This window comes from Globicephala melas, chromosome 7 (genome assembly GCF_963455315.2).
Source record: "Globicephala melas chromosome 7, mGloMel1.2, whole genome shotgun sequence".
NCBI lineage: Eukaryota > Metazoa > Chordata > Mammalia > Artiodactyla > Delphinidae > Globicephala > Globicephala melas.
This window is the reverse complement of record NC_083320.1, coordinates 92,091,104-92,105,648: the sequence shown is the minus strand read 5'-3', so window position 1 is coordinate 92,105,648 and position 14,545 is coordinate 92,091,104. Positions and strand designations below refer to the sequence as shown.

Sequence of the window (14,545 nt, the reverse complement as noted above, 5' to 3'; positions counted from 1 at the left end):
ACTAGTGGATGTAAAGCTTGCAGCATGGCGAATGGTGGAAGCTTCATCAAATCTAGTTTCCCATCTTCTGTCCTCACGCTTCTTGGGAAAAGAGAGGTAACGAGGTATAGGATTATAGGTAATACAGATACTAAAAATGTGTGGGTGTTTTTAGGAGTAAGATTGCCGTGGCATCTTGAACTCAGATGTTTTGGTGCATTCTCTAAGAGCTCTATTTCAGAATTTTTTTTTTTTTTTTGGTCAAGATTAGTCTTAGGTTTCTACTGTCACTATCCATGTTTTTTTAAAAAAATTTTATTGCCGTATAGTTGATTTATAATGTTGTGTTAATTTCTGCTGTACAGCTAAGTGAGTCAGTTATACATATATATATTATTTTTCATATTCTTTTCCATTATGGTTTATCACAGGATATTGAGTAGAGTTCCCTGTGCTATAGAGTAGGACCTTGTTGTTTATCCATTCTATATATAATAGTTTGCATCTGCTAATCCCACACTCCCAATCCTTTCCTCCCCCACCCGCCTCCCCCTTGGCAACCAGAAGTCTGTTCTCTATGTCTGTACTGTCCCTATCCTTGTTAATTAGTGATAGCCAGGAGATAATGGTGACCGCAGGTGTCCAGTGGGCACCCCAAGCCACTCTGTTTAGGGATCTTCCACTGGCTTTGGTGAACACAAAAGGACCCTTAAAGCCAGTGGGTCCCTTTGCAGAGTCAATACAGGGCTCTGTACCAGGGAGGGAGCCTAAAAGAAGACCAGGGCTCATAGTAACGTGCGTTCAGGTCTTGCAATTAAAACCCAAGATTGATGCAAAATTCAAAATATTTATGTATAAATTACTGGCTCATCAATCCAGCTCACATACAGTCTCGCTGGAACTCCTTTTAAATCTCTCTTTGGGTTCCCACCGATGGCCATTTAGAGTCTAACAAACGTGCTTCTGGTCCTCCATATCTTTGGCTTACATTGTAATGACATGAATATGCCTTTAGATATGCTGAAACTATGTCTCCCGCTAATGAGAATGAACAGAGTCATCTTCCGTACCCTGGTCATTTCCCATCACAAAAGAAGTGGCCTCAGTAGACAACTGGTCCTGCTGGTTACCTAATTTATTAATAGTAATAATAATAGCTGTAGGTAAACTACCCCAAAACGCAAATCATCGTTCTTATCAAAAGTTCTCTAACATTACAATGACTTAATCCATCATTGTACAGAAGGCCAGTTCACCTGCTTTCCCAGGGGTATATTTTTCAACTAACTTGATTTGTAGGATTCACTAGGAAGTTATCTTGTTCTATGGGGGCAGTATTTTGATGTTTTTCGGGTGCCTTAATGGAACTCATGGCAATGGTGCCTTCTAAACAATGTCCGTACTAACGTTTTGTAGCAAATCTATATTATGAAGAATTAATCACCTATTCACGTGTGTCTGTGTGTGTGTGTAGACTTTAAAATATCACGATACAGTTCCCAAACCATTCACTGTTGTGTTGCTTGTTAAGCATGTGGATTTGCCATTAGCAAAGTGAAATACCCATCGTCTAGGGTGTGTGTTTGTGTGTGTGTGTGTGTGTGTGTATACACAGAGATGTCTCATGTAAGGGGGTACAGTTTGCATCTAGTCCAGACGTTTATGAATCGGGCCCAGTAGTGCCCCAAAGGTTGCATTGAATAGTCTAACAGGCCACTCATAGGGACAAACTGTCAAACAGGGGAGCTCTGTTGAATTTCAGCTGGAGCAGTCCACTCTTTTCGATATTGGCACGCAATGCGGAGATGTGAAGAAAAGCATTCGGTTGTTTATCCAAATATCATCTTCATCCCTGGACCAAGGCAGGACATCAGAGAGCTGTGTACTTGAACTCTATTGGTTGATTCCTCGTAGAATCATTTTCACTGATTTGTACTTTGCCACTGTACCCTTGGAGTGTTCTAGAAGAGCCCAAGACCCCACTGACCACACACTGCTGTTGTCTGTTTTATAGATGAGGTGATGTGTTGAGTGCATTGCTCAGCACAGCATCCGTGTTGATGAGAACTCTTGGGGTAAAATTCCACCAGTGCTTGGAAGCAGGGGAATGGCTTCTCCTAAAACAATAAAAAAAGAATATATAGTTTACTCCTACATATATGAGGGCTATAGTAGCCACTTTTTTTTTTTTTTTTTGGTCCCTAGGAAGTTCACAGTCAGACTTGCTACCCACTTTTAGCGATTCTTTGGTAAATATTTAGGGGGAAAAGCTTCTACCCTTGACATCCTTTCTTACTGTTCCATCCTTTTATTGCCCTACACTTATCTGTCTTAATATATTTTTCTAATACATGTATTGTGGCAGGTTACCCCAGATCTCTTTAATTCCACGTAGAATTTTCCTATTATCTTTTGGGCAACTACCTGGATGTCCTGTAGGCACATCAAACTTAATATTCTCTAAAGAAAATTCTCTTTATCTTCCTTTTTAAACCTTCCCCTCTTCCCATTTCTCATTTTTGCTAGAGGGGTCCCATTGGTCTGGAATCTGTCTTTTCTATTCTCTGTCTCTCATACATCCCACCCAGTTGTTAACCAAATCCTTTAAACCCAGCCTCTGCACTACCTTTCAAACTTCTCCTGATTCTCTCATTCATCAGTACTTGCGTGGACTATATCTCTAGTTTCATAACTGGCCTCAACTTCTCTGTAATCATGTTATGAACATTATGTTCACTGATGTCAGTTATTTAAAAGTCATTTGCTCTCCTGTGATTCTTATTGTTATTATTTACAGCATGAAACCCAAATCTCTCACATGACATTCAAGGCTTTTTATAATTTGCTTCCCAACCTATGCTCTAAATCTCACCTCTGTCCATTCCTCCCTCCCCCATGTGTCCTTCACTGTAGCCACTTGCCCGCTCCCCGGTCCCCAAACACAAAATGCATTTCAGCACCTAGTTCTCTTGGCCTGAAATGACCTTCCTGGCACCTTCAAGCCCTTTTCCCCTGGCTCCTCTCAAATATTACTTGTGGAGATTTCCCTCTGTTTTTTCGTCACCACAGAAGAACTGATTGCCTTTTCCTCATTCTTTCTCTGTCATTCTCTTAATACCATTGTTAGAATGTTCATTGCCCTATTTGGACTTTGCTGTATGTACAGATCTTCCTCCAAAAATCGTGGGCTCCTCAAGGAGTTTGGCTGAGTAGAAGGAGGGAATGAACCAGGTATCTGCCAACCCTGCTCTTAAAAGCAAAAGTAAACTGATTGGGGGACTGTAGAATCCCTAGAATTGATAACACCTTTCATGGGTAAGGATTGAAAGCGTGGGCTAATTCACGTCTGACCTTAAAATGTTAATATCTTGTAAACTTTCTTTATGGTCATGGCACATTTGTAATGCCATTATGCTAAAGGTTCTAGCAGTCCAAGTGAGTTTTTGTAATTTCTTTACAGAAGAAACTTATGTGATGTTCTTTTTTCTTTTAGGAATAGGCGAGCCAAGAGGCTGAAAATCTGAAGAATGTGTCCAAAGGGTAACCTGGCTGTCGTTCGCTGGTTATGGCGGGGCCTGAGGAAGCTATTTCTATTACTTTCTTTCTTGCTGTCCCATGCAGCTCATTTGGAAGGCAAAAAGGATAATCAGTTCATCTGGAAACCAGGTAGGAATGTCCTGGCTCTTCCTTTGTCCCATTTTCATTAATGAGAAGACTATTCTTTCCATCCTTGTACTTCTTATTTGTGGAGTAGTGGGAAATCTCCAGAGAGGGAAGAACTAGGTTCTTCTTCTTTACAATACATTTGATTCTTATTCCTGCAGAATTGTCACCTCCATCCATGATGCTTGTTATCCTTCTGAATTTTCATGTTGTTGTCAATTAAAGTGATGATTTCCATAGTTACATCTGCTGCTCCTTTCTCAAATATATCACCGCTGTGCAGCACATTTGTAGCAAAAATGGCATCTGAATTTAGCTGATATCCTCAGCTAAAAATGCTTTGGACCAGTAATATATGTCTCTTTCTCTTAGGGTACAAACTAGTTAGCTATTTATTATTGAATGTTTTCTAGCATAGATTCTGTATATCTAAGTTTGGGAGCATGAAAAATTATCCTAACAACTTTGCCCATTAGTTATAATTTTACAGTTGCCTTAATGTGTTCTGAGATCCTTAGCTACCTCGTACATAAGTATATGAATAAGTTGAGTTGAGGTTTGGAGACTTGCATATAACTTATGTTCTTTTCTAGGTATTTCCTTAATGTGGCTTTGGAAAAGATCTGTTTAATTTTAAAGGCTAATACTTTATCAGCTTAGATTATGAACCCCAAATATCTTGGCTGTTTGGATCACTGGTTTTTCTTTGCCCTAGATTTTAATTTTCTTAAAGTTTCACAATTAGATCATTTAAAATATGTATTACTATTTCAAGAGTTCATTCTTGAAAATAGAGATAACTTATACACCTGATATCTTAGAACTGGAAAATGTGATGTTGTAGAAGATCTATGGTCCTCAGAGAGTTTTCACTTTGGTCTCATCATCCGTAAATTAAAGAGACTGCAAACATATTATGTCACCATGGAAATATGTATAATAGTGTCATTTGCAATATTTAAATGGTTTTGCAAAAACAAAAATGAATTATGCTTTAAAGTATATTAAGTAAAACCCCAGCATCATTAGGGATACAGTCTGGAGGAAATTGAATTGCATTAAAGCCCCTATAAATTAATTTAATTGTGGGCTCTAATACCACATTAATGATTTTCACTTTTTACCTCACAGTAGTTTTAGGAAGTTTGGAAATAGTTCTAAAAGTCAAGATTGCCTTATGTGAATGAGGCTATTTTATTTTAATCAGAAAAGAGTAAACATTTTATCAGATCTAAATAAGCACATTTATATGACTGTACTCCTGTCTAAAGTTCTCAGAAAAGTGCAGTTAAGACGGAAAGTAGCAAATCTGAAACGTGAATGGGATGCATTAAGAAAATGGGCTTCCGCAACGAAGAGTAGCCCCCGCTCGCTGGAACTAGAGGAAGCCCGCGTGCGGCAACGAAGCCCCAACGCGGCCAAAAGTAAATAAATTTAAAAAGTAAATAAATTTAAAAGAAACTGGGCTTATTTTGAAGGAAATTTTAAAAATAAGCCTGCTTTTCTAAAAGTAGGTCAAGGGAACAAGCTGGTACAGACCCACTCTGCGGTGGGAATGGACACTTTGATAGCTGTCACACTTAAGTTTCAGAAGTGAGCATCCTTCCCATCAGATGTTTTGCACTGTTCAAAATGAATATCCATGTCGTCACTCTCATTTTCTCTGGTATTCGTTACTTCTTTCCCTCATTAGTGCGCCATCTAAAAGGTAACAACACATATCTTTTCCCATATGGTTTCATTTCTCAATTACAAATTTATTACTTGTATGTGATCAGACATTTTAAAAGTTGACAAAATTTCAGAGATATAAAACTAGAAGCCAAAGTCTAGGCCACGTGTTCCACTCTCCCTTTTCTTACATATCCTTCAGAAACATTCCTTGCACATGTAAGTACATCTCTATGCATAGTTGTGTATATAAATCACACAAAATACACACACATAAGTTTTACTATCATTATTAGTTAGGGTTCTGCCAAAAAAAGAAATGGTACATGCGAAGTAGGTCATTGAGAAGAGTTTAATAAAAGAACTATTTACAGAAGTAGGAAAGTATGAGCAAGGTTTAAGATCAGCTACCAGGAATTGTGGAGTGCTCCTGAGCAGGTATCAATCTTTATGACACTGGGTCCGCAGCGGCAAAGGAAGGAAGTAGTTTCTGGAATCTGGAGAGAAAACGTTTTTATGGAGAGGGTGCTTGAGAGATGCTGTGGCCTTTAGAGGGATATAAACAAAGTGCAGAGAAAAGTTGGGAAGAGGCTCGAGGTGATGAATGGTCCTTGTCCTCACATCTCCTGCCAGGGATCTCATTGGCTGAATCCAACCAGAAGCTACAAGGCAAGGGAAGGGAACCCATCCCTTGCCTTGTAGGTCCCAGGTCCATACAGACCTGCCTCCTGGGCAGGAAGCCAAGTGTGGAATGGTGGAGAATGTGGATCTGAAAATATCTAATTTTTACACATCTGTTTGTACATTCACACAAACACTGTTTCAAACAATCAGAATCATCATCTTCTCCAGGTTGCTTTTATCATATAATGATGTCTTGATAAATATTACACATTAGTGCACATGGGTCAGTTTCATTTTTTAATGGTTGCATAGTTTTCTTTTGTACTTTTTGTTTAATAATTTATTTAAACAGTGCCCTATTGGTTTATCTTTTCTTTCCCTATTGCCTGGCATTTCAGTGGCTTTTAGTTTTTTGCTATTATAAATAGTACTGACATGAATGTAACATTATTTTAAAGGCAGTAAATCAATTTGAGGAGTCATATGCCCCAGAGCATTCTGGGTCATCACCTTCAAAGACAACCTCAACATCTTAGAATCTTATGCATGATTTATCATTTCTCATTTGCATTTAAAGAAAAGCTCGATTGCAGTTGAAATTAACTGCATTTTTTTGTAGTATATTATCAAATCCAACAACTCAGGTCCAGTGTAATCTGGAATTTGAATAGATTTCCCTGGAGACCCAGATAAACATACCTTATTTTAGAAACCTGGAAACCATTCTCTGGATTTAGACTGTGGCGCCAGTCACTTAAGCTCTTTGCTGGTATTTATTGTTTTTCCCCTGAATCCATAGTTTAGATGTTAGTCAACCTCATCCACATTAGAAGCATTTCTAAGTGAGTCCTGGCTTTGGAAAAACAATGGATTAATGAAGAGTAAGTGAGTGATATGTTATGTTGCTAAGAATTTCTCTACTGCGTGAGAGTCTGATGAGATGTAGGCTGTGGGGTCATTGATCTGACAAGGCTGTCATCATTATGATGAGATCTGTTGATCTATATTTAGTGTTGGGCAATTGGACATCCATGCCAAGAAAGAAGGATCATGTCAGCAAGCGTATCAGATAAGGAGTGATGCTATGCTGCTTGTTGTTTTAAGGAAACACATAGCTATTCATGTCTGCATGCTTTGTAGAGATGAACAGATCATGGACTCTGAAGCCACAATAACTAGTGGTCTCTTAAAAAATTTGTCAGTATTGGTCCTAAGAGGTTCATTCATTCCTCCGATCGTTGTTGAGACCTTATTGTGTGCGAGGCACTATTACAAATACATGAGATAAGTTGAGAATAAAACTGACAAATCCTTGATCCTCATGAACAGGCTAATAAACATGATCAAGAAGTTAAATAGAGAGTGTGTTGGATGGTGATGAGTGCTTACGAGGAAAGATAAGGCAAGGAGGAAGGATAGGCAGTGATAGGTGAGAGACTAAGAGTTTTTTTCTCATTGTAGTTTTTTAATTAATTAATTTTTAATTTTTTTGCGGTACGCGGGCCTCTCACTGTTGTGGCCTCTCCTGTTGCGGAGCACAGGCTCCGGACGTGCAGGCTCAGCAGCCATGGCTCACGGGCCCAGCTGCTACGCGGCATGTGGGATCTTCCCAGACCGGGGCACGAACCCGTGTCCCCTGCATCGGCAGGTGGACTCTCAACCACTGCGCCACCAGGGAAGCCCTTAATTTATTTTTTTATTGAAGTATAGTTGATTTATATGTATTAGTTTCAGTTGTACAGCAAACTGATTCAGTTATATATATATTCTTTTTCAGATTCTTGCCCCATATAGGTTATTACAAAATATTGAGTATAGTTCCCTGTGCTATACAGTAGGGCCTTGTTGTTTATCTATTTTATATATAGTAGTGTGTGTATATTACTCCCAAATTCTTATTTTATCCCCCCGCCCACCTTTCCCCTTTGGTAACCATAAGTTTGTTTTCTATCTTGGTAAGTCTGTTTTTGTTTCGTAAATAAGTTCATTTGTGTCAATTTTTAAGATTCCACACGTAAGTGATATCTGAGAGACTGACATTTGAAGTGGGTGGGCTATGGGCTGCCTCACTGAGGAAGGGAATTTGAGTAAAGACCTGAAGGAAGTGAGGGAGCCAGCCATGGGGATATCAGGGAAAATCCCAGATGGGGGGAACCACAAGAGCAAAAGGCCCTGAGGCAGGTGTGGCTGTGGCATGTTTGAGGACCAGAGAAGAGGCCACCGAGCTGGAGCAGAGTGAACATGGCGGGCAGTGATAGGAGGTCACGTCAGAGGGGTCATCAGGCCCAAATCAGGTATGTCTTCATAGGTTGGAATACACTTTTGGCTTTTACTCTTGGGCGAGATAGAAAGACATGGGGGAGTTTTTAGAGAGTGGTGACGTGATCTTTTTTTTTAAAATAATATTTTAATAGGATTATCTTGGGTGGTCAGTTGAGCAAGTGGTCACGAGGAAACCAGCTGGGAGGCTACTATAGAAATAAGGACGAGTTGATGATAATAGCTTGAATGAAGGTCATGGCAGAGAAGGTGGTGAGAAGGGGTTGAAGGTCGGATATATTTAAGGCCATGGTTTTCTACCAGGGGAGATTGTGCCCAGCAGGGGACATTTGGGAATGTCACAACTGGTTGTGACAACTGGGTTGTGTTAGCTACATCTGTGAGTAGAAGCCAGGGATGCTGCTAAACACTGTAAAATGTAGAGGACAGCCCGCACAATAAAGAATTATCCTGCCCAAAATGTCAGCCCAGATTGAGAGACATTGTTTTGAGGTAAAACCATTATGATTTACTGGTGTGGGGAGGGGGAGGGAGAGAGATACAAGGGTGATACTGAGGATTTGCCCTGAGCAACCAGGAGAGTGGAGTTGCCATCATTTAACCTGGGCTACTGGGAAGGAGCTGGCATGGAGGGAATATGAGTAACTTGGTATTGGCCATGTTCAGTTTTTAAGTCTGTTAGAAATTCATATGGAGATGTTGACCAGGGAGTTGGGTCTGAATTCAGGAGTCAGGTCTCTGCGACAGATATAAGTTTGGAAGTCCCTAGCAGTGAGGTAGCATTTAAATGTATAGCCTTAGAAATGAAGAGGCGACCTTGAAATTTGTGATCTGTGTATATAAAGGATAAGTTTCTAATTTACTTCCTCTGGGCCAAATGACATTAAAAAAAATTATGGTGGTAAAATACACATAACATAAACTTTACCATTTTAAGCATTTTAAAGTATACAATTCATTGACATTTAGTATATGCACAGTGTGTTGGAAACGTTACCACTGTCTACTTCCAGAACATTTTCACTGTTCCAAATTACATTTTACAAGTATTTATAAAAAGACTGGAAAACAATTTGCTGTGAATAATGAGGTCTGAAAGAAAAAAAAAAATCCATATTTGTCTTTTTGTGAGAGGTTCTTTTAATAGCTTTAAGTCATCCTCAGAGGTCACTCCGTATACTAGAAAAAGCATACTTTGTATACTTTGTACACAGGCGGACTCACATTCAAGTCCTAAGCATCTAGAAAGGAGAAAGTTATTTAACCTCTCTGAGCCCTATTTATCTCTTGGAAATGAGGGCAGTAAATTAAGAGAACTGGTTTGAAAATCAAAGTAAAACAAATATATTGAAAAACTTAGTGTATTGTAGCTACTCATAAATGTTAGCTATTTATCATTATTATATAATTATTTGATGTTTGAAATATTCTTGCTTTTATGTTATGCAGTTTTTGCATACTTTTTTCCTTTAGACGCACAAAAGAGGTGAGATCAACTTGACAGCTATATATACTTTCTTAGTGAATGGTCATAGGTAATTTTGCTGACTTTTTAGCTCTAAAACTTTCTATATGACAGACTCTTGGAACATTTTAATTTCAGTAGATCCTTCCCGGTGAATAAAAAGGGTGAGAATAATGACCTATGTTCTAAGAACTAAGTAGATAAGTTAAAATTAATCTTTTTGAAAGAAAAAAGCGAGACTATGAAAATGATGTTGGGTAAGAAAAAAGGATCTCACTTAGGTTAATATTTAATTATAGCTTAAATAATAACGTTTTCAGAGTTGAAAGGACTTTGAAGAAAAATGATATTTTATATATATATGTATATTTAAGTTTAGGAACCTTAGAGACAATACAGTGTGCTTAGGATAAAGCTAATTTTTTGAATATATGCTAGAAGTTAGTAAAATATTTCTTCTGAGAATTTTATTGAATTGGAATCATTTAAATTACATCTATGGCTATTAATTTATCTTAGAGCTATGTGTATAATACATTCTCAATGGTGTTATTTCTGTGATATCAAAAAACATAGAAATGTATGGCATGGGATTCACTGCTAAAACCTCTAATTATTTCTCCTTGGAGGCCACAAGTACTAATTTGGTAATGTTCCCAATAAGCCAGAAAAAGTCTATATTACCTAAATAATTTGAAATAAATTACTCCGATTTTTTTCTAAACATTACTATAATGGAGGCTCCCTGAGGAGAGAGATGTTGTTGGTTTTATTCACTGATATATTCCCAGTACTCAGAACATAAATAAATGTCGCATAAAATATCCCCAGCACATTAAGTACTTGTAGAATGAGGGGCACTGTCTTGTGTGTGTGTGTGTGTGTGTGTGTGTGTGTGTGTGTGTGTGTGTGTGTGTATTTAGGGGAGTTGAGAAGTGAAGAGGTGAAGAAATAGAACATAAGATACATGTGATTCTAGAACTTGAAATATTGGGGTGGTCAAAAAGTTCGTTCGGATGTTCCCATAAGATGGTACGGAAAAATCCGAATGAACTTTTTGGCCAACCCAATATATATTGAAGAGAGGATATGAAATGATGAAAACCAAAATCAACCTTATAAATCAGTAAATATGAAAATTAATGATCTGTATTTTCTTGTTCCTTGGTTCCAGTACCATTTCTGATCATCTCTGGAAAAGATGTTGAACACAATTTGTATGAAAAGAAATAGGTACACATAGTAAGCAATTTAACTATTACTGCAATTCTCATGATGAGATATTACAGTTGCATGTTGTCTTCCATTTAATTTCCTCACAGACACCCAGTTTCAACTCTTTTTACTGTTTATCCTGATGTTTACCTCCATATTTCTAAGTAATATACTCATTGTTGATATTTCTTGATTTGTGTTGAATATTTCCTATTGATTTTGTCCTATGTCAGCTGAAGATTTATCTCTCATCTACCTACCCCTTTCCCTCCTTATTGCCTCCCTTGAAAGTAGTTATATCAAAATACTTAGATCAATGAACAGTGATTGTATTATTATTTCTACGTAGATACGGTTCTCTGCTGAGTCAAGCAGTGTACCATACTTCCGCCTCCTTTTTTTCCAGCTTTTTGTTTTATACAGAAATTAAAAATTGCCTCATCTTTTCTTTTGCTTTGCCTTCTTCGAGTCTACTGCTGCTTTCCCCCTGATGCTCCAGCTGACATACCCATATTAATTTTTTTTTTTTTAGCGATGTGGAGCATCTTTTTAAAAAAAAAAAATTATTTATTTAATTTTATTTTTGGCTGCATTGGGTCTTAGTTGCAGCACGTGGGACCTTCGCTGTGGTATGTTGGATATTTCGATGCAGGGTGCGGGCTCTTTGTTGTCGTGCATGGGCTTCTCTCTAGTTGTGGCGGCATGGGCTCCAGAGCACGTGGGCTCTGTAGTTGCAGCTCACATGCTTAGTTGCCCCGCGGCATGTGGGATCTTAGTTCCCTGACCAGGGATTGAACTCGTGTCCCCTGCATTGGAAGGCGGATTCTAAACCAGTGGACCACCAGGGAAATCCCCCATATTAATTTTTTGAAACATTTAAGCACTGTTCAAAACCCTTTATTATGTTTTTTGGGGGGAGATCTTTCCACAGCCCTCTGCCCTCCTGATTCAGTGTGGACTGCTGCACAGTTTCTCATCTTGAACCCCTTGTTCCCAGTTCCAGTACCAGTTCTCTTCCTTGCCTTTGTGGCTTTATTTTCTAGAACTGCTAAAATAGGGTACATTGGAAGTCATTTTTCATGTCTGAAAGGGTCTCTGCTTGTCATATACTTGACTGATAGCTTGGGTGTGGAGTTCAAGGTTAAAAAGCACTTTTCCCTCAGAATTTTGAAGGCTCTGCTCTACGTATTCCAGCCTCCAGTATTGTTGCTAAGAAGTTTTTGTCATTCTGATATCATCTCTGTATGTTACCTGTTTGTTTCTTTTCCTCTTTCGGAATCTTCTTTTTATCCATGAAGTTCTGAAATTTCATAATTATGTACTTTGGGGTGATTCCTTTCTCCTTTATTTTACTGGCAATTAGGAGAATATTTTAGCAATATACTCATGCTCTGCAGTTCTGAGATTTATTTTTTATATGATTTTCTACCTCTGTTGTCTCTCTTCTGAAACTCCTTAGACAGATGTTTTACCTCTCTAATTGATCTTCAAATTTTAGATGTTTCCGCTGTTTCTTCTTCTGTTTGCATTTTTATTCTAATTTCTAAAATATTTATTACATTTCATCTTTCAACCCTTCCATTGAATTTTTTTTTGGGCGGTACGCAGGCCTCTCACTGCTGTGGCCTCTCCCGTTGCAGAGCACAGGCTCCGGACACGCAGGCTCAGCGGCCATGGCTCACGGGCCCAGCCGCTCCACGGCATGTGGGATGCTCCCGGACTGGGGCATGAACCCGCGTCCCCTGCATCGGCAGGCGAACTCTCAACCACTGTGCCACCAGGGAAGCCCCATTGAATATTTTTTATTTCAGCCGGCATATTTTAAATTTCTAAGATATCTTATTCTATAATTTTTAATTTTTTTAATTTTTAATTTTTTTCACATCTTTATTGGAGTATAAATGCTTTACAATGTTGTGTTAGTTTCTGCTGTACAACAAAGTGAATCAGCTATATGTATACATATATCCCCGTATCCTCTCCCTCTTGGGCCTCCCTCCCACCGTCCCTGTCCCATTCCTCTAGGTGGTCACAAAGCATCGAGTTGATCTCCTTGTGCTATGCAGCAGTTTCCCACTAGCCATCCATTTTACATTTGGTGGTGTATATATGTCAGTGCTACTCTCTCACTTCATCCCAGCTTTCTCTTTCCCCCTATGACCTCAAGTCCGTTCTCTACATCTGTGTCTTTATTCCTGCCCTGCCACTAGGTTCATCAGTACCGCTTTTTTACATTCCATATATATGCATTAGAAATGGTATTTGTTTTTCTCTTTCTGACTTACTTCACTTCTGTGTGGCACATTCTCGGACCACCCACCTCTCTACAAATAACTCAGTTTCATCCCTTTTTATGGCTGAGTAATATTCCATTGTATATATGTGCCACATCTTCTTTATCCATTCATCTGCTGATGGACATTTAGGTTGCTTCCATGTCCTGGCTCTTGTAAATAGTGCTGCAATGAACATTGTGGTACATGTATTTTTGAATTATGGTTTTCTCAGGGTATATGCCCAATAGTGGGATTGCTGGGTCATATGGTAGTTTTTTAAGGAAGCTCCATACTGTTCTCCATAGTAGCTGTATAGTAGCTGTATCAATTTATATTCCCACCAACAATGCAGGAGGGTTCCCTTTTCTCCACACCCTCTCCAGCATTTATTGTTTGTAGATTTTTTGATGATGGCCATTCTGACCGGTGTGAGGTGTTACCTCATTGTGGTTTTGATTTGCAGTTCTCTAATGTTTAGTGATGTTGAGCATCTTTTCATGTATCTGTTGGCCATCTGTATGCCTGTTTTGGAGAAATGTCTATTTAGGTCTTCTGCCCATTTTTGTTTGTTTTTGTGATATTGAGCAGCATGATCTGCTTGTATATTTTGGAGATTAATCATTTTGTCCATTGATTCATTTGCACATATTTTCTCCCATTTTGAGGGTTGTTTTTTTGTCTTGTTTATGGTTTCCTTTGCTGTGCAAAAGCTTTGAAGTTTCATTAGGTGCCATTTGTTTATTTTTGTTTTTATTTCCCTTACTCTAGGAGGTGGGTCAAAAAGGATCTTGCTGTGATTTATGTCATAGAGTGTTCTGCGTATGTTTTCCTCTAAGAGTTTTATAGTGTGGGTCTTACATTTAGGTCTTTAATCCATTTTGAGTTTATTTTTGTGTATGGTGTAGGGAGTGTTCTAATTTCATTCTTTTACATGTAGCTGTCCAGTTTTCCCAGCACCACTTACTGAAGAGGCTGTCTTTTCTCCATTGTATATTCTTGCATCCTTTGTCAAAGATAAGGTGACCATATGTGTGTGGGTTTATTTCTGGGCTTTCTATCCTGTTCCATTGATCTATATTTCTGTTTCTCTGCCAGTACCATATTGTTTTGATTATGGTAGCTTTGTAGTATAGTCTGAAGTCAGGGAGACTGATTCCTCCAGCTCCGTTTTTCTTTCTTAAGATTGCTTTGGCTGTTCGGGGTCTTTTGTGTTTCTATACAAACTGTAAAATTTCTTGTTCTAGTTCTATGAAAAATGCCATTGGTAATTTGATAGGGATTGCACTGAACCTGCAGATTGCTTTGGGTAGTAGAGTCATTTTCACAATGTTGATTCTTCTAATCCAGGAGCATGGTATATCTCTCTGTGTTA

At 38.5% G+C, this 14,545-nt stretch overlaps 1 protein-coding gene across 2 annotated transcripts in view; it reads left to right on the top strand.

Annotated features, from left to right (window-relative positions):
• Window positions 1-14,545, top strand: part of THSD7B (thrombospondin type 1 domain containing 7B) — a 1,218,744-nt gene that overhangs the window by 441,842 nt on the left and 762,357 nt on the right. For both annotated transcript variants that reach the window (XM_030883051.2, XM_060302483.1), the window contains one exon: window positions 3,473-3,645. In XM_030883051.2, the coding sequence (XP_030738911.2) occupies window positions 3,507-3,645 (139 nt within the window). In that variant the 5' untranslated portion in view covers window positions 3,473-3,506. The remainder of the gene's footprint in view (window positions 1-3,472; window positions 3,646-14,545) is intronic.